Genomic DNA, 25,896 nt, shown 5'->3' with positions numbered 1-25,896 from the left:
AAATCAGGTGATGACTTTTGCGCCACCTTGTATTTTCGCACATTACTTAGCGCAATGTACAATTAAGATTAATTCCTGAGCATCAACTTTATTTGGTATTCTCTGTGAAGAAAAATTCACTTTGTTTTTGCAAAGTTCAGTTCTACTAAATTGTCAGTGGTCGGAATCATAGATTTTTGTTATTTCTTTCACATCTTCGGGAATTAAAACTGTAACATTGCATATACAATGAAGCAATTATATGCAAATAAATTAATAGTAAGAAATCCAACGTTACGAAAGCCTAATCATCAATAAAGATATCAAAACATCTGAAGACACTGATAGAGCACAAAGGTTCTACTTTTAAGGAACTTACTAAACCATTCTGTTCTTAATATATTTATTACATGTATATATCTTTTAATAATGCAGAAAAATTAACTCACTTTTCCGAATTCTGAAAGTCCAAGATGTCCTCGGAATGAATCTTCGTTTTCACCCGATGAAGAATCAGCCCTAACAAGAAAGCAAGACAAGGGGATGAAAATTTGTAGTGTATAATGCTGTACAATTACATATTTCGTTCAAGAAATAATATTTTAGTAACAATTTATACACATATACAATTTATTCACAATATTGGAAGAATATTAATATATCCCCGGCGGGGGAGAACCGGGATTTTTTTTCACCTGTTCAAGCTGCTCCGGCGCCCACCCAACGTCGTATAAAGTGGGTACCTGGAGGAAACTCTGGCAAAGGCGGCCGGCCGCAGTGCTGATCAGATCACCCCCACCTTCGGCCGTGATCAAAAAAATGTGGGGCCATAACCACACACCCCCTATACGCCTTCATGGTGTGGTGCATGGCACAGGGGAACACTTTACTTTTTTTTTAAACTTTTTGTATGTATATGTATGTATATATGTGTGTATGGATGTGTGTACTATATATGTGTATATTTTCTGCTATTGTTACTTCATTTATCTCAATGAAGTATATTAAATATTAACTGTATAATAATTTATTATTATACTCAATGCAATGCAACTGTGTTTTCTTCCTTTCCTTTTTTCGATCTTCTTTTAATCAATTGCGTTATTGTAACTGGCATGCATTATGTATTAATTTTCATTTATGTACGCCTTTCGTAATTGGAGCAAGGGCTCTGTTGTAGGTGACGAGTAAAACTATATATATACGCATACCTACATACATACATAAACAGTGTCCAGCTATTATTCACCCCATAAATGTTGTCCATAAAAAAAGTTTATATGCAAGTGGAGTGGAGGTCGTTAGTATTAACAGAAATAACATCTAAAAAAAAACGTTTCATGTAATTGGCAACAATCGGTACCATAATGCATTGCGGCAAAACAGTAAAACAGTAAATATGGCTACGGTGCAAGAAAAGACAATGTGTGTGTTGTGGTTGTGGGAAACGGAATCTCCTGTAACGTTCAGCGTTAGATTTCTTTATGTGGGTTACGTGAAGTACATCGTTAACAGCAAGAAAATACTGACTTCGTGGCAGGCCCGTACCCAGGATTATTTTGAGGAGGGGGGCAGACCCATAGGCAAATTTTCATACATTTTCTCTCATATTATACACTGTGCATAATACGTATGTAGGGGGGAGTGTACTGGAGAGGCCGGGTAGAGAAATTTGTTCATTTTGCTACGAAATGTTGAAGAACAGCATTTTCTAACCTATATATATAAAACCAGGTGACAAAGATTTAGTTGACCCTGACATTTGTTTCTGTCAGAGAGCGAAATGAAAAATTGTATGATATGGGTAGACTACATGTGTGCATAACGCAAATAATTCAAATAGCCTTCGAAAAGCAACATATGTGTGTGTGGGGTTGATAGATGAGGGTTCACACCCACTTTGCAAAGTCCTTGACTTTTCCATGTATTTTACATAACTGTGTAATGATTTAACATGCTAAAAATAAGAGTTACACTTCAACTTTGTAAGTTAATCAAATAAATCACGTTTCTTGAACATTTTTGAAAATAAATGAAAGAACATTTTTATAAGCAATATTACCCAAAGAGGAAGATTGTTGGGAAGATAAAACGGAACGTGTTTCCTTTTACAAATTCTGCCAAGGAAAAATCATTTAATTCTCCTTACTTTTCCAGGTTTTGAAAGCTTTTCTTTTAAAAAAAAATCATTTGTCTCCAATGACCTCCGTCCTAACCTTGTTTTCCTGACTCCTCCAGTTGTCAAGGACTTTGGAGTCAGTGCAAACCCTGTAAATAAATTATCTGAAGGGAACGGCTAAGTGACTTCACCCTGGCAGTGTGTCTGCTGGCATAATATTGTCTCTATGGTGTATTTTCGCTTTTAAAATCTTATTCGACAGTAAAAATAAATGCCAGAGGCAACCAAGAAGCTATTAAATAGGGTTGCATACATGTGGGATAGAAATTGCCATTATCAACGTCTCGTAGCATCGAATTTTTTAGCCTTGATTAAAAGGAATGGTCTGTCCCGACTAATCGGAACGTCTGATAGCCTTGTATCAATGGTTATTGAACTAAAATAGTACAATATTGCAGACTGCAGACTTCTAAAGCCTGCCTCTGTCCAGAAACAGCCTATTCATTTGCGCAAGGACAAAATCGAAATTAATGCAAAATATGAAAAACCGTCAACGTAATTTTTGTATGTTTTTATACGTTCAAATTTTAAAAAAATCATGACTCGAGGGGTGGCCATGGCCCCTATTTGGTACGGGCATCCTTGGTGGATCTAGGAGTCTGTGGCATCAATCACCGTGGATATGATCCGCAACATGTGTAGTGGCTTCATCAAGAGACTTGATATTGTGAAAGCCATTCAGATCGCCCATGTAGAGGTTTATTAAGACTGAAAACTATGTTCACTAAAGATTATTTGAGTCAATGAATGTAATTCCATGTCTGTTGTTTCCGAGAAACTTTCTACAGTAAAAATACAGGGTATCCGGGCTAGAGGCACACAAAGATATATGCTTATAAAGAAAGAAGTATACATTTTATGTTGACGGATAAATGCTCAATCGATAGAAAATCTCCCCGAGATTTGATCGTCACAATTTCAAGGTCAGCACAGAGTCGTATAGATTGCGCATGCGCACAAGTGTTCAACGTGACGCGCTCTGGCAAGTCTAGCAGCGTACGCCTGACAGTCAACATGTGGACGCCACAACGAAAGGTACAGAGTTCAAATCAGTAACCCGATTCAAGAAGTAGTTAAAAGGATCTGCAACAACTTCATTTATCACTGAAAGAGAAACTCCAAAATTTATGTCGGGTGCAATGGAAGAGAGTTTCGAGGATGTCCACAGGCGTATCGAGGGGAAAAAACTGAATATAAGAATGCAGCTCTTTCACGTATGAATCCCTCTGGCGGAGAAATATGGAGAGAGAGAGAGAGAGAGAGTGCATCCCACTGGAGGAGACAGTATGCTCTGTGTCTGGGTAAAATGAAGCCTGTAAAGCCGTTGCAATGATCTTATCAGAGCGAACAGGCAGAATTGCTACACCCGCGTGAGCATCTCACGTTTGGGAAATGTGAAATTACAATATCCTACACTTTCAGGGGACAGGAGTCTGTTGAAAGTTTGTTTTTAAGTCCAATTTGAGCTCAGACAGGCTAATCGGAACTGGGCCTACAGTTTCGAGCCATTCTGCAATGTGCCTCCACCAATGCCCGAACCCGGAAATAGTTAGACATGCATTGCTGAACCAGAAAGAGGAAACCCTTTATTTTGCGTTTCTGTCTCCAATTATACAGTCTTCCAACTGATAAATGCAGTATTTCCTTCCTGATGTCTTCCTTTTGACCAGTTCTTTTTCGAACACCCAGTGTAAAATGAAATGTGAAATTTAAATATCACATTAGACATTGAATGTGACAAGAATAATTTTTATATTATATTTTTTATAAATTTAGATTATGCAAAATCTCTTTATATATATAAAAATGGATGTATGTGTGTATATGTGTATATCTGTGTGTTTGTTTGTTCAGCAATAACTCTCGAACATCTGGAGCGATTTCAACCAGACTTGGTACACGTATCACTTGCAACCTGGAAATATATACTGTGGGGGTAAGACACCCCTGGCACCACTCACACGGCTGAGGTGGGAAGGGGTGACATGTAAAAATAATCGAGAACCACCAATATTAAATTCCGCACAGACATCCGTGACACTATGCAATCCGCACCACGATAGTGTTTCTCCGGTTGTCTAACATTCAGGCTGTGTTGAGAATAGTTTAGAATATAGTTTTCGTAACAATCCCATCATCACCTATCGGCATGAGGGGTGAGAGGGGGTGAAAAATAAAATGCCACAAATGACCTAGGTTAGTGTCGAATCCATAGTTTTCGGAGTCGCTAAGCTAATTGGTGACATTCACGATCATATTTAAAATTAGTTACATTTTACACTATAGTTAGTATTTTCCTGCCTAATACAAGATTGGGATAAATAAATACCCGGGCAACACCGCATGAAATATTTGAGTAAAATGTAAAGTTAGGTTACATGTTTATTGTCATGGAATTTAGAACACTTAATTTAGCTTACAATATTCGTATAGTGTTTAAATATATAAGAACAAAAACGAAATAATATTTTCCAGAATTAACACATAGAGAGAATGGATAGATACACTCTGTACCGGGAAACTCTTGAGCGAACGAACGAAAACAAGTGACTGCGCAAGTTGTGACTCGCGAGGGCTCGACCAATGAACGTGTGAGAGGGGAAGTGAATGCATGGAGGGGAAAACGCCGCTGCAGCTTTGTTCCGTTAACTTTCTCTCCTTCTCTATCGTTTGCCTTGCTGCACAGATTCCCGATACAGTGTATAATAAATTAGAAGTTAGTAGCTACTTTAACTGATATTAGTCACACAAGGGAGTCTAAAGGAACACTTACCACGGTGTGTTGCACGTGTGTGTCAACGTCATGTAGCGTACTCCAAGGTCGTAGAAGGTCCTGAGCACAGCGAGGCTGTTGCCTATGGAATGGCCTCCCTCCACGCCTATGAGGCTGGCTATGCGGTTCTCGGAGTGTGCCTCCAGGATCTCTGGAAGTAAGTCTGTGCCTATCATTGCTGTTCACGTTAGGCTAACATATAAGGCAAGATATATAATGCAAATACTGATTGCACCAAAAGTAAATCATGTATAGATGACGCGTTTACTTCGTTAACGTCCAAGATCTGAAGAGAGCTGCCGCCACGAATGTGGGTGGGGATAAACAGCGGGCGAGTTGTTTTCGTCCAATCACACTTAACCTTCAGTCAATGTCATTCTGCTCGTCTACTCCACGTGGAGTCTCAGTCACATGACTGCGGATACGCTGTTGCCGTGCTTTGCAACTTCAATGTGGAGACCGTGGGAAGGCGGAGGGACAAGGTGGCGTAGAGTAGATGTGTGGCAACACTGTGGGTTGAATGTGATTGTTGCAGCTGCTGGGCGAGTTCCGTGGACTTCAAAGCCAGCCGGTCATTAACGTAGCTAGCGCGTCGACTATACATACGTTCATTATACTACATATTAGGAATAACAAGCAATTCTGATAGACAACAGACATTTCGAATTATTCTATTAATATGAGTGTTTCAATACCATCTAGTCTTATTGAATTAGTAAATTATATTTTGATAGTACTACACGTTTCCTACCTTACATACAGAATACTTTCACTATTCTAGTTCAGCTTTTAAAAAAATTCCTCATTACATGGTTACAGATATGTTGTTTCCAAGCACACCTACTAGGAAATTAAATTCATTGTTAGATTCTGAAAAATAATATCTTACACAATGATTGTTGCATCCAATAAATTATATTGAGTGAGTGAATGAATTATTTTTTTTAGTGTGCATCGGAACACTTCGTCATTTTGCACCCTTGAAAGTATCAGGAAAAAATCTTCTTAGGCCTATGTAACGCCTTAGATTATAACACTATTAAGCCTTGTTTCCATGATATGAAAAACTCAATACTGACCAAGGCAGTAATTTATTTTATTATAAAACATAAACTAAACGTAATGTTTCAACCTTCTAGTATAGGGATGATGTACGACTTAAGAGAGAGAGAAATGCGATATTTAAACACACGAGAGAAACAGGACATGACATAGAGTGGGATGAGGCTAAGCAGATAGGAAGGGAGAAGAATATACTAGTGAGAATATGGAAGGAGGCCAAGGAAATAGAGAAGAAAGGTGAAGAAGACACAAAAAAGAATGGAAGAAGGTGTTAGAAAGAGTGGAAAGGACAAGAGAGAAAGAGGCGAGAAGAAGAAAGAAGAACGAAGGAAAAAGAGCGTGAGATGAATAGTCCAACCACATTCCAGATGGAAGTAAATATGTTTAGCCTTTTAGGTGAAAGTTGACAAGGGAAACCCACCTGCTAGAATGTTCCAGAACAACTTTCTAATAGTCTGGAGGGGAGTAATGTTTATGTATATATATCGTGCTGTTTTTGTATCTTGTTACATTTGTACTTGGTGCGGAGTCTGAAGAAAACCTTGCTAGAAGGTTGAAACGTTACGTTTAGTATATGTTTTATAATAAAATAAATTACTGCCTTGGTCAGCATATTGAGTTTTTCAAAGCCTTCGAGTAAAAAAGGGGGTGTAAAGAACTCATTTAGAATGGCTAAAAGTGCAAGGTTGCAATGGAACGTGCACAGGATATATACTACACATTAGAAAGGTAAGGTACTAAAACACTGTCATCATGTCCAGCATGGATGATAAACAGTTTGGAAGACAGTGTGGCTATATTTTGTCTTTTAAAAATTGAAGATTTATTTGACTGAGTTCATAAGGATAAGCTGGTTAACTGAGGGTCCACTATCTGCAGCTTCCTCTGTTCCCATCTTTTTCAATATTTTATTATAAAATTAATGTGAATATCTAAAACAATGGAAGAAGAAGATAAAATTGCTTTCTCCTTTACTTATCGGCAGTGATGTGCGTTGTTGTTGATTTGGTGTTTTAAGTCCACTTTATGCACAGTAAGGCTAATCGGGACTGGACCTACAGTTTAAAGTGGGATCCGAACCACTTGTGCCTCCGCCGGGTACAAGTGGTTCGGATCCCACTTTAAACTGTAGGTCCAGTCCCGATTAGCCTTACTGTGATGTGCGTTTACGCGTAAACAACGATAGTCTACATTCTACACGTAGACTATTTTATACACGTAGACGTAGATGACGTAATCTATGTAAACAACATGGCGAAAGGTGATAACTTAGCAAAGGGCGCCGTGGAAATAAAACAAAATTATACTGCGTGTCAGTTACTGATGTGCGAGGAGAACTTTTCATACTCTTCCTTCCAAATTCGAACAAGTTCTCACCTAGGAAGATACCTAATATAGGAAATATTCTAGTGTTTTATGGGAAAAGGACTAATTTTGCCTCACGACTGCCATCTGTTGTTGTTTTTTGCATACTATTTATCTTCTTCCATAGTTGATGATAGAAGACAAGAGAAATTTTGTTGTAAATAGGATTATTTTCAGTTCGTTAGGAACCAATATAGTTGAAAATGTCACTTTTCTTTCATGAAAGCCTTGAAAATTGATTTTAATGTGCATTGGATTGTCTACGTAGTCTACGTAAACTACAACCCAATGTAATCTACGCGTAGATTACGTGTAGACAACGCATGTAGACGTAACCTTACAGTGTACGGCACATCACTGCTTAACGGTAGATAAGAATTTCCACAGTTTACAAACGATTTAGAATCGAAAAATTATGGATATCGCAATTCTGGTGTGAAACAATAGGACCAAGCTATATTCTACCTTAAATATGCAGTGTAAGAATCTTGTAGAATATACGAAAATAACTAAACAAATCAAGTACTTAAAATATTGAGGAATAAATTGTTGAATTTGAGTGCAACAAGAATTTAAAATATGATTTTTTTGACAATAGAAGGGTAATATGATAATCTCACCTATAGCATTTGTTGCAAATCGAAGATGCACCGAATACTGCTCGATAAGTCTTTTGATGAGATCTATTTGTTCCAAGGTCAGTTGTACAGCGTTCAGATGTTGAGATTCGCATGGTACGTACGCCACCCAGAACTACAAGATATAACAGAAAACATATTTTATATTAAGAAATGAAATCAACAGCATTTGATTGATTGATTGAGTTAGTGTTTTAAGTCCACTTTCTGCACAGTAAGGCTAATCGGGACTGGACCTACAGTTTAAAGTGGTATCTAACCCACTACGTGCTTCCACCGGTATCAAACCCGGGACCCCTTGATTACAAGGCGACGACGCTACCATTGCTACAATGCCTGACGTTTAGGTTCGATTGCACTACAAAAGCATTTAAACCATATGCTCCACAGTAGTACATAGTCTACATTGGTGCAACTATCTACTTTTCCAGTGAATTACAATCTACTACCACCCCTTGAAACCAAACAGTTTAGTATTAATTCAATGTTATTACGCCTAGTCGTTAAATCAAAGAAAGAAACATTAGCATTTATGGATCCTTCCTCTCGTATTCAGTTGATTCCACCTCCTGTAAATACATTTTAGTAAAAAAAAAAAATAGACTAAATAGTCAAAGCAATCTTCTATATAAAAAGGGATGTGTGTGTGTGTGTGTGTTTGTTCCGGCATAACTCTCGAACGCCTGGAGCGATTTCAACCAAACTTGGTACACGTATCACTTGCAATCTCCAAAGAAATACTGTCGGGGTAAGACACCCCTGGCACCCCTAGGAGTGGGGTCGGAAGGGGTGACATGTAAAAATAATCGAGAATCACCGATATTCAATTCCGCACAAACACACATCCGTGACACTATGCAATCCGCACAACGATAGTGTTTCTCGGGTTGTCTAACATTCAGGATGTGTTGAGAATGGAATACATAGTTTTCGTGACAATCCCATCATCACCTATCGGCATGGGGAGTGAGAGGGGGTGAAAAATAAGTTGTCAAAAATTACTTAGTTTAGTGTCAAATCCATACTTTTCGGAGTCTCTAAGCTAATTGGTGACATTCACGATGACCAAACTTGGTACACATGTGACTTACAATCTGGAAAAAATAATGTGGGGTTAAGACACCCTTGGCACCCCTAGGGGTGGGGGTAGGAAGAGGGTGACATGTAAAACGACCGATATTAGTGGAATCCATAGTTTTCGGGGCCGCTTAGATGAATAGTGACACTCTCAATGCCTTTCAACTCCAAGTTCGTTTCACACTATAGTTAGAATTGATTATATTCCTGTCTAATAGAAGGTTGGGATAAATATATACCCGGGCAACGCCGGGCAATCAGCTAGTATAATAATAATGAACAAAAGAAATGGAGATTAATGAAAGGCGAATGTCAACTAAGAATAATATGATGTAACATATTTATCTGCATTTGTAAGCAGTAATTTTCCAATTTTACTTCACTTGTAATTAATTCACTGATTTAAAACTTGCACTCTCTATCTAAACTAGAATTGAAAGAGTTGGAAACCTTGTAATTAGAAACATGTATCCAAAGAGAGGTAGGAATTCCATGTACGCACCTGTCCACCCACCATTCCTCTCCTCAGCCTTTGGAGGTCGGTGTGGGACCAAGGGCTTTTAGACCAAGGAACAACAGATCTCAAATCGGACGCAAAATTAAATTCTTTCAGTTGATTGTGGACAAATTTCCTAATATTCCAGGGTAGATCATTGTGTCTAGAAAGGAAATTATTACATTAAATTACTTTAATTACCACACCATATTAATACCTTAATTATGTATTGTTACTAAGGTACAATATTTATTTATTTAGAATTTATCTAATATGCTTGATATGTGGCTATTTTATAATTTAACATTTCAATATTATCGCACACTTAGAAGGTACAAGGTACAAAGAATATATTTTGACTGATATGAAAGTGAATTTTGCATACGTATATTGTTATATCATGTACATAATAGATTTGCATTTTCGAGCTACTTCTGTGCATTTAGAATAACTATTATGTAGAGGATGAATGATGATCCAGATTGAGGATCGTCAATAAGGAAACGTCAAATCATCATTCATTACACAATAGGCCACTTGGTAGGAACCATAAGTAAGTCTACCTTGCTAGAACCAGTTCTGTGAACATATACTTGACAGGTATATTTACGAGAGAGAGTCAAATGAAACCTTTTATTTTTGTTTTTTATTTATTTATTTACTCAGAGTTTCAGATACAGTCTTATTTGGCCATTTTACACTGAAACAACATAAAGTAGAAACATGGACGTCCGCAGGATTTATTCCAGGGAGGGGCAAGGAAGGAATTTTTCCAGGGGGGCAAACAAGGCACATTTTCTCCAAAATAGTGTTGTTCCCTAAAAAAAGTTGCTTAAATTTGAATTTTTGTTGTTCATGCAATAATTAACACATATTATTGTGGCTAAAATGAAATTATATGTGTGAAGTACATAATTTTTTCCAGTGAGGGGGGGGGGGCATGGCCCCCCCTTGCCTCCTTCTGGACGCCTATGAGTAGAAACAAAAAATAACAAAAGATAAAGAACAATAACAAGATGGGATAGATTTACATGTTCTTGGTCAGTAATATACAAAAATTACGTTCTGGAAGGAAAATATCTACATTCAGGGGAAGTTTGTTGTAGATTTCTGGGAGCCTGTAAAACAAGGTGCATTGTAGAAGGATAGCCTAGTGGTTGAGTTGTGGAAGAGTTGCAGGTTGCGGGTTTGCTTTTGGGGTACCCTAAGTGTGAATTTACTGATTAGGAGATCTGTTCTGATTTTGCCACTTATTATCTTGTATAAAAATTTCATGGCAGCTAGATCACGACGAAAGGATGGAATGTGAATATTCACTGCATGCATGGTGTCTGATTTGGATACATGTCGAAAGGAAGGTATTCTATGGCGAACAATTGCAAGAAAGAAACTGAGAACAGAATCTATTATAGTGAGATTGGTTTTCGAGGCCATTGCCCAAATTGGGGAACAGTATTCAAGGATGAGCGAGATGAAAGATTTAAAGAATAAAGCAAGAGATGATGAGTTTTGAATTTCGCTAAATCTGTATAGAAGACCGAGAAGGCGCATGGCTTTTTTAGTGGTAGCTATAAGATGATAATTAAAAGTGAGTTTTTCATCCATGATAATAGCAAGGTACTTTTGGGTGGAAACGTTTTGGATTGGATTGCTTTCAATAGAATAAGTAGACACCACTTTGTTCTTTTTTAGGGAATAAGTAAGGAAAGAGCATTTCTTTTATGTACTAGAATTCTGCAGGCAGGGTTGCCAGGAAAGTTTACTGTATTTTAGCATAGATTCATTACTGATCTGCATGTTCGTATTTCAAGTCTGAGTAAGTGCCTGTATATCTCAAGAATTAAAATACTAGGATAATGCACTTGCAGTGACTTATGAGTAGGGACATGAAGTTTTCGTTTTAACGATAACACCAAAAAGTTGAGGAAAGCAAAATAAAGTGTTTAAAATATATTTGGGTAGGTAAAGGAGACAATTTTTTAGTGTTTCGGAATCGCGAAATAACCATTTTTCAGAATAACACCGAATTTTGCACTTAAACGCGAAAACCGCCGCGAGATATGCAATATAAGCTGGTAATAACACTTTTTTTTGTTCAAAAAGAACAACCTGAAGCGCTATTCCGTCATTTGTAGCGTAGTTGGTGATAGTTCGATTCAAAAGATATTATCATGTTTCATTTATTGCAGTTTGGCGCAAACATAACTATACTGCAGGAGGCCTTAGAAAGAGCTCTTCGCGGGCTAACAGCAGACGTCGCTCGCACACTGTTGCCGATAACCTCGTGTCGTCTGCTCCTCAGCCGAACAAACAGGCCGAGGTATCAAGAGGCAGAGGCCACTGACCCTCCAGAAGGATGCAGCGAGCTAGCTGTGGCAAACGGGCTCGCTCATTCGCGGACCTGATTGGTTCTCGCAGACACACCCCCATATTGTCGCCTGCTGCAAGCCCGCGAAGCGATATTTTTTAAGCCTCATGGAATATAACAGTAATTAACCGCCTCCTGAAATAGAATTCGCTCAGGCGAAACTGAGGATCTTCCCAGAAGTGAAATTTCCCAGGAACGCGGAAATTTTCAGAGAAAAGAACCTGTTGAGTTTCGAGGGGCGTGTATGTGGATGTACCTAAATCAGTTGCAGAGGGATTTTTTCGCATTTTTAGGGAAATGTGATGTCTATGATTGTGTTCAAAGATTTGGGTGTATTCATTCAATAAACATTTCATATTTTGTGGCTGATGAGATGAAATAGTTTTCCAAATGGAAGAAATATGGTAATTTCTCAGAAAGGTAAGCCATATTTGTTTTGTCATTAAAACTAAAATTTGTCTCAATTTTCCAAACTAAAACAATGTGAAAATCTTAAGCATAGAAGGAACAGTAAAAATGCATGAAAAATAACAAGGAATTGCATTAAAAAATAACATCGAAATTAAGGAGAAAATAAAACGAAATCTTCACGTCCCTACTTATAAGCCACTGAGGAAAATCTTCCACCCGTCTGCATGCTAATTGAGGCAATTTCAGAACTTCCTCGTACATTCGTATAAATGCATACAGTCCGGCCAAGGAAGATGGAACTACCTGCAAAGGACGATTCCAAACGCAAGAGGGGAAGCAGGGAGAAGCACTCGCCAAAATACCCTGTGGTATTTCGCTTGCTGTGTTGTGTTTGTGATTCGTGATGGCTCTCACAATTCGTAAGAAACCGTTTCGAAGTTGAATAAGAAAATTGGGACATTTTGGCCCCTGTTGCTCATTCTACAAAACACCCTTGTTATACTAAAAAATGTCACAAGCCATTCAGGTACTACATTTATAATTATAATACTATATACAATAATACTATTACTAGTGAACACTATCCTGATTAATGCTGTATGATATTTACTAAGGAGAACAATTTAATTGAATGATCTAAATAAAGATACTGGTTTACAAACAAGTTTATCTACTAATGTGACGTGATGAATACTTTCCTGATATGTTCTATTTACTGATATAGTATATGAATGGCTTTAATTTCGTTCCGAACCCCTTACATAATTCGTAAACATCTCTATATGTATTTTGGCGGTCATGTTACTACGTTGAAACTTCATTGCTATTTCTACAGCAGACGATTTTCAAGGAACCCGCCTCCTGTCCAAACTGTCGTCACCCCTATTTAGCCACTGAACACGTCCCGTTGGCGCATGCGCACTTCCGTCCATGGTCTCGGCTAAGGCAGCCAGACAGTAGAAATATTGCATTTTCATTTGCAGGAGGATGTAAAATGAATTGAATGATTTAACATGTTACGGTACTTCGGCACGTATGACCATTTTGCACATGAGGAAGACATCCTTTTATTTAAAACCCTTAACTTAATGTTAAAAAAGGTGTGTAAAGAGCTAATTTGAGAAAGATTATTAAAAGTTTACATTGAAAGGGTAAGATTAGACATGAAACTTCCTTAGATACAGTGTGAATGGACCAGGCTTCCGGATGACAGGAAACCACTGTTCATCACTGGTGCAAGTGTGTGGAAATGGCGTTTTGAAGCTCACGTGGTCAGTGTTGCAACCTTGAGGGATTCCGGTTCTTGAATATCTGGAACCTTCCCTTTCTGTCTCGTCAGAAATGGCAATGGACCTTTCTGATTTGTTAATTTTACATATTATCCTTTTCAGTGCGAACTGAATTGTTAATACTATTCAATAGTAGATATTAATTTATAGCGTTCACATAAGCTTCCCCTTTACGTGGAGCTGAGTTTTGGCGCGAGGGGGATCTTTTTGTGCCTTGTGGTTCTCATTTTTACTTTCATATTTGTTAATTATTATTAATTTTCTTGTCTTGTGGATTTGATTGTTCTGACAGAGTATCCACTTTCACAAGATCTTTAAGCAAATTTGGAGTATCTCTTTATTGTCATTATTTTCTTCTTTCACATTTTCGTATTTAAATTTTCCCTGACTAACGTAATGAAATCGTTCTTGCAGCATGCCTTTTATATTTCTAAACTTACTAGAGGTATTGTTGGCATGCTGAGGAATACTCAAAATAACAATGTGGAAATACAGGGTGAGTCAAAAGTCCCTTGGCACCCCTTATAAAATGAAAGAGAGTGTAGATTGCAGCAATCGGTCATGGTAGTAATATGTTAGGCCTAGGGGAAAACTTTTTGGTGCATGTCATGACAACGTCCGCCATCTTGGTGACCGCTATCTTGGTGATCACCATCTTGGATCCAATTTCATTTCTATAAATGGGAAGGGGGGCATGTGGGGTATGGTTTTGGGCTAGAATTTCACCAGGAATTTAATGGTGACGTCAGATATATTTAACTTTCACAAATTTAAAAAGTATTTTTAAGACAAAATATTGAAGATATGTACATTTAATTAAAAAATTCTCCCAGGGTGTATGAGTTGACAACCATTCACGATTTCCCTCAGTTTAAATTTGCTAAAAGGGAAGAATATTCTAAAAGACTCTTGTCCAATGTACTTGATATTGTATTATGTTTATGTAAATATTTAATATTCACTCTTATTAATACAGTATGCGCCAAAATATACAGTACTGAAATGAAAAGATGAACAAAATTATACGACATGTTACAATATAGTGACTGGTCTATATGCAACCCAAATAACAATCGTGCATTTTGGGTTGCATAACTGTCAGGAAATCTAAGGTTAGGTTAGGTTAGGGCATGTGGAGTGGACGATTGTCATTTGGGTTGCATATAGACCAGTCACCTTTTTCAAACTCGGTCCACCTTCACGACTGCTTCCGTATGAGCGGAAATAATGCTAAACTATGAATACTTTTTCCTCCGTCGAGAAACCCATTTCCAACAACAACTGCACAACACCACTTCCTTTTCACTACTGCGAACACGTGCAGCTGGAGCTATGCCCCGTCGACAAACGCAACCACGTGTTCCAGATGCGCGAGTTTCAGTACTGTATATTTTGGCGCATACCGTATGAATACAGCTTGTCATTTCAGTAGTAGTTAATCTCGTCACTGTAGAGACAAAAATATATTTCCTTGTTAACAAAAGTAAAGCGTTCCGTTTTGAGAAAAGTTCCTGTTTATACCTCATGTAAATTTGACTTGCCATGTAATTTTTTGTTCTAATTTTTAAAATTTTCGTAAAACTCTCCCTTCTATATAAAGGGATTGACAAAGCCAGTTGTCTTAGGTTTAGAAGGAACGACTTACCCATCAATGAGCGGTACCTCCGCCAGAATCTTCTTGGCCATCTCCAGCCTCTCTCTGCCGGAGCTGAAGTTCTCCACGTGCAGCCCCTCCGTCCGATCCACCTCCTGCAGGAGCAGAGGCAGAACCTGCAGAAGCAGAATCAACCGCAGCAGCAGACCTTCGCTGCACATCATCTCCTTCATTCTCTGTCGGTTACCCTGGAAAAACACAAAAATCCATAATTATAAATAAGCTTTCTCATTGTTGGGCAACAATCGTTCACCAAGTGAATTGACACAAAACAATGACACCATTTTTTATCTAAAGCAGTCTCAAAATATTCACAGAGTATACTCAAATTTTCGTGGAACGTTAAGTGGATATAATGTATCCATTAACATTTGGTTAAGTGGATATAATGTATCCATGGACATTTGATTAAGTTGATATAATGTATCCATGAACATTTGATTAAGTGGATATAATGCATCCATGAACATTTGATTAAGTGGATATAATGTATCCATGAACATTTAATTATGTTCTCATATAGCCAATATGGATGAAATCATTTAAATTCTACAAAAATATACCATTGATGATAGAATACTGATTATGATGAGCGTTCCATATTTCGTGGAAGGAATTCGTGCTCCACCAATGAACACGTGAGAGGGAACAGGATTTCGTTGAGGTGCAAAATAGCCTAAGTGCTGACGCACCCAAAATTTTAAATTCAAATCAAATCAATAAGGTACTTTTTAGGTACAAATAAATATCTTTGACCTTTTCGCCATAGCTTTGGAATCAGATTTTTACTGATGCATAGAAACATCACAAACATACACACCCGCACCTAAAGGTCACAATATCGAATCTGACATAATCGGGGCTTCATATTATCTATGACACCACACCGGAACGAGCTCTGACGTTCACATCTACCAAGGGAACTGTTAATTTCAATGGTGAAGGAAATTGCATTAAGCGTCAGGCCCGCAGTTAGTTGGTATTTCTTTCCATTCAATTCACAAACCATAAGATGGATTTCAATATGCGTTACGCACGGCATTCAAAATGACGCTAATTTCCCAGCAGAATTGTTGACTCTTTTTCATAGACCATTTTCCCGCAGCTAGCGTTTGCTGAATCCTGCAATATAGCGTGTCCGCGAAGCGGAAATCGACATATCGATTATCCTCTATATTGGACACTGTGATCAATTGTGGTACGGGCAATTTGCTTAATGGCAATTCGCTTTATCAGTTTTCATCCAAGAATCATGTCGTCAACGAGCGCTCCCAACTAGATTTCTATTATTAGGGCTATTTATTATTATTAAAGTAGGGTTATAATTAAGCTTACAATTTTCTATACACTGATTCTGTAACTACAAAAACAGCTTTTTGCCCTACATGAATTAATATACAGTTATGCTATTTGTTTATAAGTATACATAAAATGGAATATTATAAATTTATATGATTGAAAAATATAAGAAATAGAATAAAATAAACATTTTTGCAGCTACGTTATATGAAAGAGGCAATGGAAATCAAATGTGAATTCACCTACTAACTATACAATGGAAATCAAATGTGAATTCACCTACTAACTATACAATGGAAATCAAATGTGAATTCACCTACTAACTATACAATGGAAATCAAATGTGAATTCACCTACTAACTATACAATGGAAATCAAATGTGAATTCACCTACTAACTATACAATGGAAATCAAATGTGAATTCACCTACTAACTATACAATAAAAATCAAATGTGAATTTACCTACTAACTATACAATGGAAATCAAATGTGAATTCACCTACTAACTATACAATGGAAATCAAATGTGAATTCACCTACTAACTATACAATGGAAATCAAATGTGAATTCACCTACTAACTATACCTTTATCTAGTTACTAGCACAACAACATGTCAAATCACAGTGTTCTAGAATTACCAAATGTCGTAACAAGTTCAGCACCGAATAATTACATTAACATTACCTGAATTACGCAATAGCAGATTTATTTAAGAAGAAGGGAAATGTATATAGAGCTACACTTACTTATTAAACGCTACGTAACGCAATTGTCAATAGATTTTTCTTTGTTTCTTTCTAGCATTATATTTTTACCCTCCTATCTATTAACCAGGGTTGTTAAAGGTCCAGGAACCCATAAATTCTAATGGGTTTTATTGGGTTCCCGTTGCAGGACCGGAAACTTTCTTCTCGCACAATTTAGATTCGGTACAAGTTGCGTATTGTTACATTGAAAAAGGTTCCTGCACCGTATTTTAATTGTTCCTGAAACAAGGCTCCTGGACCGAATTGAAATTCATTCTGGAAAAAAGGTTCCTGGACCGAATTGAAATTCATTCTGGAAAAATGGTTCCTGGACCGAACTGAAATTCATTCTGGAAAAAAGGTTCCTGGACCGAATTGAAATTCATTCTGGAAAAAAGGTTCCTGGACCGAATTGAAATTCATTCTGGAAAAATGGTTCCTGGACCAAATTGAAATTCATTCTGGAAAAAAGGTTCCTGGACCGAATTGAAATTCATTCTGGAAAAATGGTTCCTGGACCGAATTGAAATTCATTCTGGAAAAAAGGTTCCTGGACCGAATTGAAATTCATTCTGGAAAAAAGGTTCCTGGACCGAATTGAAATTCATTCTGGAAAAATGGTTCCTGGACCGAATTGAAATTCATTCTGGAAAAAAGGTTCCTGGACCGAATTGAAATTCATTCTGGAAAAATGGTTCCTGGACCGAATTGAAATTCATTCTGGAAAAAAGGTTCCTGGACCGAATTGAAATTCATTCTGGAAAAAAGGTTCCTGGACCGAATTGAAATTCATTCTGGAAAAATGGTTCCTGGACCGAATTGAAATTAATTCTGGAAAAAAGGTTCCTGGACCGAATTGAAATTCATTCTGGAAAAATGGTTCCTGGACCGAACTGAAATTCATTCTGGAAAAAAGGTTCCTGGACCGAATTGAAATTAATTCTGGAAAAAAGGTTCCTGGACCGAATTGAAATTCATTCTGGAAAAATGGTTCCTGGACCGAATTGAAATTCATTCTGGAAAAAAGGTTCCTGGACCGAATTGAAATTCATTCTGGAAAATGGTTCCTGGACCGAATTGAAATTCATTCTGGAAAAAAGGTTCCTGGACCGAATTGAAATTCATTCTGGAAAAATGGTTCCTGGACCGAACTGAAATTCATTCTGGAAAAAAGGTTCCTGGACCGAATTGAAATTCATTCTGGAAAAAAGGTTCCTGGACCGAATTGAAATTCATTCTGGAAAAAAGGTTCCTGGACCGAATTGAAATTCATTCTGGAAAAAAGGTTCCTGGACCGAATTGAAATTCATTATGGAAAAATGGTTCCTGGACCGAATTGAAATTCATTCTGGAAAAATGGTTCCTGGACCGAACTGAAATTCATTCTGGAAAAAAGGTTCCTGGACCGAATTGAAATTCATTCTGGAAAAATGGTTCCTGGACCGAATTGAAATTCATTCTGGAAAAAATGTTCCTGGACCGAATTGAAATTCATTCTGGAAAAATGGTTCCTGGACCGAACTGAAATTCATTCTGGAAAAAATGTTCCTGGACCGAATTGAAATTCATTCTGGAAAAAAGGTTCCTGGACCGAATTGAAATTCATTCTGGAAAAAAGGTTCCTGGACCGAATTGAAATTCATTCTGGAAAAAAGGTTCCTGGACCGAATTGAAATTCATTCTGGAAAAAAGGTTCCTGGACCGAATTGAAATTCATTCTGGAAAAATGGTTCCTGGACCGTATTTAAATTGATCCGGAAAAAAGGTTCCTGGACCCGATTGAAATGCTTTAAATATGAAAAGGTTATACACTCATTTACGTTTGCTGTTTTTCTCTCCCAGTCCGGGATTGAATTTATTTACAATTACAGACCAGGGTTGACCGATTAAAAGTTGCCTTCTAAAAATGTCCGCGAGTACGTTTTACAGTGGAATGTCACACTCCGGTAGTAAAAAAAAAACGTAGCGCAGGGAATAAATCAAAAGGCTGTTATTCTCTCTTGGGCCACGTTCAAAAACTCCCTTGTCGAAGAGTTACTGTACATAACGCAATGGACTATATTAGTGTGGCGTCACATTGAGTTCAAACAAATCTTACACGTGTTGCTCCGGTATCCAATCCAGGAACCGCAGCCAATAGGAGCCGTCGATAAGGTAACGTGAGGCTGCTGTGCTCCCAGCAGATATCACAACAGGGACGGGCAATGCTGCTACAACCAAGTGAAGGAACGCGCGTGAGAGAATGGGGCTACATGGAGAGGGGCAACGTGACTGCAGCGTTTGCGTTTCGCCCATTTCTACCTTGTACCTTAGATTCTCGAGACAGCCAGCACCTGGATTAATTTTTCGTGCTCTCAAGTGGATAATTGTTTATCGTCAGGTCCGTATTCGATCCAAGTTGCGTATTGTTTCATTTCAGTACGGAACTTGGACCCTATTGAAACTGATTCTGAAAAAAGGTTCCTGGACAGTATTTAAATTGATATGGAGAAAATGTTCCTGGATCGAATTGAAGTATTTTACAGATAAAAAGGTTATTTACGGTCCAGAACCCATTTACGCTTGCTGATTTTCACTCCTGGACCGGAATTGAATTTATTTAAAATTCCTAGACCTTTAACAACCCTGCTATTAACTATATATTATCTATTCGATCCCCGACGGGGGAGAACCGTGATTTTTTCTACCTGTTCAAGCGGCTCCGGCGCCCACCCAGCGTTGTATAAAGTGGGTACCTGGAGGAAATTCAGTGGGGTAAAGGCGGCCAGGGGCGTGGTGCTGATCACATCACCCCCACATTCGGCCGTGATCAAGAAAGTGTGGGTCCCTAACCCCACACCCCCTATACGCCTTCATGGCGTGGTGCATAGCACAGGGGAGCCCTTTACCTTTACCTTTTATCTATTAACTATCATAGTTTTGAAATCTCATCGTACTTTTTTCCATCTTTCCGCCTTCAGCACCTATTTTCTTCCATTTCTTCTTCTGAATGAATTAAAATTGTTGGGTGTGTCGGCACATTAAGCCATTTTGCACCCTTCAATGTATACGGGGATATATCCCTTCATCTAAAATTCTTATAAATTTGAAACAAAGGATGTAAAAACCCTTTGGGAAAAAATAAAAGTGTAAAGTTGTAAAGGGACCTGCACAAGACAAGCACAAGACAAGCACAACACATTAAAAAATCACAACATACTAAAAGCTTCCTCACAGACAGTGAAAGAGACCAGCGCTTCTCAAAAAGCTAAAAACATTGCATAAAATCATCACCCAACAGGGATGACAAACAGCTGGAGAGATTAAAAATCTGACGAAGGAAAGCAAGATCAACACGTTCAACAAAAAATATGCCGAATACTTAAAATAACGTTGCAAACACGACATAACGGAGGGTCCTGCCTTTGCGGCAAGTGACCATGCGTTAGATGTCTATGTCCAATACGCAGTCGAGTAAGAAGAACTTTTTTCTCGACGAGAGGGACGAGACGAGGAGCGCCACGGTGGGCTTAAAAGCGTGAAGCTTGTTCCCCGTTTCCGTATCCCACTCTTTCTTCCAAGTGTCAAGAAGGCAACAACGAAACACAGGTCGCTAGCTTGCAAGAGGTGGACAAGAACGTCGCCATCTGCGTGAGCACACTTGGTGGCAGCATCAGCTGCTTCGTTTCCCTTTATATTCCACCTTGTGGATTCCAATCAACTTCTTTAACGTGTGGTCAAGCCACCTTCAATTTCATTTCTTATTCTATCTCACCATAGGATTTCCTTTAGTTCTTTTTCAGGCTCTGTCCGAAAGGTACAAAGTACAGACTTGAAGTATGGTCTTGACGGAAGTGACGTACAGTTCGAAAGCGTCAAGAACAGAAGCACGCAAGTACACAGTTCGCAGTACAGATGGTTGGTGACTAGGTCACGTGGTTTCCGCACTCGTTGTTCATTTGTTTAAAATCACGGAGGTAGAAAGCCAGCAGCACAGGTTAAATATACGTTATGGGCCAGCAAGTTGTTGGTTATAATTCTTCTAAATGTGTGGAAATGCACGTGTACGAGCATTTGAAAATGCAACGTGATTTCTATGGTGAAAAATAAGTGTTTAAAACGCGAGGAAAACAACGAGTACTCAGTATTATCTACGGATCGTTTTTGGCGCTGTAGTCGAAGTGCAATTCGAAAGACAACACTTCCAGTCCACAACTTGAAGACCGCACTCCAAGACCATACTCGGAGGATGCTCGCTTCAAGTACGGTCTTGCACCTTTCGGACACGGCCTCAGAACCTTGGTTGCTACTAACTTTTAGACATAGACTGTATAAAGTAAGTATTATAAAACAAAATTATCTTCATTAAAAGCCTGTAAGATATGAAGACAGGGAAGCACATTGAAGAATTTTACCGATCTTTCAACATCACAAAAATATTATATAACATTGTTTTAACACGATTCATATGGGTGTGTTGTACATCGGGTCGTTCAAGGTTGACCAAGACTTTTATTTCTAGACAGGAAGTTTACATACATAGAAGCACCAAACTACAACCTTAGTGACAATGAAGTTCGACCAGTCACAAATATAGGAGTGCGTTGTGAAAGAAGGAGAACACATGCATATGCTGAACATATTTTATTCAGCAGGCTACATGGAACAAAGGAAAACATAAATTTCCGCTGAAACGCAGCAATGTATGGTGTCCACACAAAATAAAACATTTTCGTCCATCTACACGTGACATTGAAGTTCGACCACTGTTAGAGGGGATCCTGTTTACCATGGTGTGACGCCGCCCCGTCGGCGAATAACTGTGGCAATGCGTCGGGGCATGCTGCGGACGAGTCGTTCAAGGTATTCCACATCGATGCGGTGCCATTCCTCATGCAGGCAGGCGATAAGAGCAGCCACTGTCGTGGGTCCCCTCTGTTGCACACGTCGCTTAAGAACACGCCACACATTCTCAATGGGCGAGAGGTCGGGACTCGATGGTCCATGGCAGAGTTCGCACGTGATGGCGAGTCAACCATTCTCTTGTCAGCCGCGCTGTATGAGGCCTGGCATTGTCGTGTTGAAAGATGAGACGCCGCCTGTGGAACAGGTGCCTTCGCACTGTGGGAAGTTGCCGCTCCAGTATGCGTGTATAGGCGTGTGCATTCACAATACCCTCACAGACGTGTAGTGGGCCAACACCAGATGCCGTCATGCATCCCCATACCATCACTGACGCAGGTTTCTGTACCCGATGTGCATAACATTTTGCTTCATTCTGTTCCTCCTTCCGACAAATGACTGTTTTCCGTATTTTACCGTACACAACATTAAAAATGGATTCGTCCGTCCACAAAACCCTGTTCCACTGCCGAAATGTCCATCCCCGGTACATTCGTGCCCACCGTAGTCGATTGCCTTTGTTCAACATGGAAAGGAAGGGTTTACGTTTGGCCTTGTACACTCGGTAACCGCATCGCTGTAGGTAACGGCGAATGGTTCTGGTTGACACTTCAATGTGAAAGCGTTCTCGAGTCCACAGTCGTAATTCGGCCACAGAAACATGATTGTTGGTCTGGATATAGCGCCAAAATATCCGTAGGTCACGCACGCTCAGCAGGCGTTTTCGACCGGGGGCCTTACCTGGCTCTGTAGTACCCGTATTTTGGTGGTGTTTGATGATGCAGTGGACGGTTGACTTGGGTAAGTTCAGTTGGCGCCCTATTTCCCGTTCACTGAGTCCATCCCGTTGCAACTCCACCACTCTTCTCCTCACCGTGTTGTCAATAGGTTTGCCCCTGGCCATGGTGATGATGCACTGCGGTTCCTCGGTGCACAGCACGCGCTTATATACGGCGGACTCCCTTATCGTGTCCGTGACGTCATGCTTCCGTCGAATGCGCCACTATCTGTAATTTTCCGTATGGGTCTGGTGCCTGGTCGAAGTTCAATGTCACGCGTATAGTTCCCCGTTTTCGTTCTTTACGTGACCTTGGGTGCAACGTGCTGGGATCACGATTCTTGCCTGCTCACACGCCTCCTCTTACACACATGCGTCACTTCTGCGGGTCACCCATTCCACCGCCTATGCCTCTGTGCATTTAATCACGTATTCCTTTCTGGTCGAACTTCATTGTCACCAAGGTTGTATGTCAGATTTTCAAAGTATTCCCCCTGAACACACAGACACCGTTGCTATCGTCGTGGAAGTTCAACGATGCCTTTGGCTTAGAAAGAAGTAGGTTGGTGTCGTAACCACTGCAGGACAGCGTTCTTGAGTACCTCATCTGTCTGGAAGTGCGTCCCGCCCAAATGCTCTTTAAGAGCGCCAAACAAGTGGAAATCACTGGGGGATAAATCTGGACTGTAAAGACTGTGTGGTAAAATCTCCCAGTGCAAGTTGGCCAGTGTTGTTTGAGTCAAAGGGCCGTGTGTAGCCTGGTATTGTCATGGAGAAGAATGACATGTGTTTCGACAACATTCCAGGTCTTTTCTTCCAAACAGACCCACGTACAGCACTGTAAAGCAATGTTGAGTAATACTGAGCATTAATTGTGGCACCCTTCTCCAAAAAATCCACATGGATAGCACCTTTCATGTACCAGAAGACAGTTCCCAAAATCTTACCGGTTCAAAAATCCGTGCGGTTCATTTTCTACCAACTCCCGCCTTTCACTGAACTTTTGACACCATTCGTACACTCTTGCCCGTGACAGTGTTTGTTCACCATACTGTGCTTGCAGTCTTTGCCAAATTTCAGCAGGTTTCACCTTCTCCTTCACGAGAAATTTCATTATACACCGCTGTTCCACAGCAACAGATACACCACTTGCCGCCATCTTTGTTTACACTACTGCGCATGCGAAAAATGCGTCGCAAAGGATCATGCTACTCGCAAGGAATCATGGTCTGTCCTGCCGAAGTAATGCAGCGCTACATTGATTCATTAATATTTTACGCACGAAAGTCTTGGTCAACCTTGAACGACCCTTGTATATTTCAGTGACATTATTGCTGATTACCAATGTAAGGATCAACTGCTGATCAAGTATTCACAGTAGACAAACATTTTTTTAACGTAGAAATAATCACGATGACTATTAATTATAATTGTACGAAATTGTATAATGTACGAGGTAGGTATTACCTGAGATTGAAATATATTTGCACAAAAAATATTAATATAATAGAATATGCTTTAACGAAACAAAAAGCGAAATCCATGTGGGTAACAGCATATCTGATAATTTTGGAAGGTACGATTGGTAGAACAGGAAATGCTTTATCATTTTTGCTTTTAATTTTATATTAGACCATGCGATTAGCTAGGTAGGGGAAAGTAAAGAAGAATTAACATTAAATATTTGATTCAGCTGCTAGCTGATGTTAACGTACAATGTAAATTACTAATGATAGAGGAAAAGGTCTAAATATGGGCGAAGGTTTAAATATGGGTTTTGGAGTTATCAGCGATACCAGCATGGCAGAGGCTATTGGAACTGGTTATCTGTCAAGGACAAAGGTTGAGGCGCCAATTCGCAAGAGAAAGTGGTGGTTAGTTTCGGCCTTGGACGCTGTTATAGAATTGCGACCTCCGAAAACTTTTTGCAGGTATGTTTTAACTCAGCGTTTTCTGAATTCTCATCTGCTTTGTATAACTAACTAACTAACTCTCTAGCCTTCTTAAACCCGAAGGTTCATGGCTGCAGCAACACAGGCCTTCCATCTGTCCCTATCTTGAGCAAGATCTATATACTCTTTTCCATCCCTACCGATTTCCCTTAGGTCCATCTCAACGTTGTCCCTCCATCTTCGTCTTGGCCTTCCTACAGGTCTCTTACCATCAGGTTTCCCAACAAGAATCCTGTAAACTCCTCTTTCCTCTCCCATTCGTGCCACATGGCCTGCCCACCTAAGTCTTCTTGATTTAATTACTCTAATAATATCTGGACATGAATACAAATTATGTAGTTCTAAATTATGTAACCTTCTCCACTCACCTGTCTCCTTATCCCTTTTAGGTTCAAATATTTTCCTAAGGATCCTATTTTCAAATACTCTCAATTTATGTTCCTCTTTCAATGTAAGGGACCAAGTTTCACACCCATATAATACTACAGGCAAAATTACTGTTTTGTATATTTTAACTTTTAGTTTCTTAGATATTAAACGAGAAGACAAAAGTTTATGAAGAGAGAAGTAACATGCATTTCCTGAATTACATCTGCTTTGTATAGGTTTGTTTTATGTACCGCTAATATCATCTGCTTTGTATAGGTTATGATATTAGCGGTACATAAAACAAATGTGGGCTTTTATAATGCCGTGATTTGTTTGTGAATTATGTACCACAGAGAGCGAAATTAAATTGAAGAAGAAAAATAGCGTGATGGTCTAAATATGGGCTATGATATAAGGACTAATGTTGAGATCACATTTTCAACAAATATTTGGATGTTTTTCTTCATTTCGATTTTTCCCATTCCGCGTGATTTTCAAAACAACATATTATTCATAAATATGAATTTTATAATGTTTCAGCGATAAATGGCTGTTTTTTTTAAATTTTAATTGCTT

At 39.0% G+C, this 25,896-nt stretch overlaps 1 protein-coding gene across 1 annotated transcript in view; it reads right to left on the bottom strand.

Moving 5' to 3' along the window:
• Positions 1-15,457, bottom strand: part of LOC146004994 (dipeptidase 1-like) — a 72,602-nt gene extending 57,145 nt beyond the window's left edge. The window contains exons 1-5 of the mRNA XM_083144099.1: positions 15,283-15,457; positions 9,576-9,732; positions 7,979-8,111; positions 4,932-5,082; positions 429-498 (exon numbers count right to left, since the gene is read on the bottom strand). Coding sequence (XP_083000225.1) covers positions 429-498; positions 4,932-5,082; positions 7,979-8,111; positions 9,576-9,732; positions 15,283-15,455 — 684 coding nt within the window. The 5' untranslated portion in view covers positions 15,456-15,457. The remainder of the gene's footprint in view (positions 1-428; positions 499-4,931; positions 5,083-7,978; positions 8,112-9,575; positions 9,733-15,282) is intronic.
• Between the last annotated feature and the right edge of the window lie 10,439 nt (positions 15,458-25,896).

Source organism: Lepisma saccharinum, chromosome 22 (assembly GCF_977018435.1).
Source record: "Lepisma saccharinum chromosome 22, izLepSacc3.1, whole genome shotgun sequence".
Lineage (NCBI taxonomy): Eukaryota > Metazoa > Arthropoda > Insecta > Zygentoma > Lepismatidae > Lepisma > Lepisma saccharinum.
Note: the sequence above shows the minus strand (reverse complement) of the source record. Positions and strands in the feature narration are given on the sequence as shown.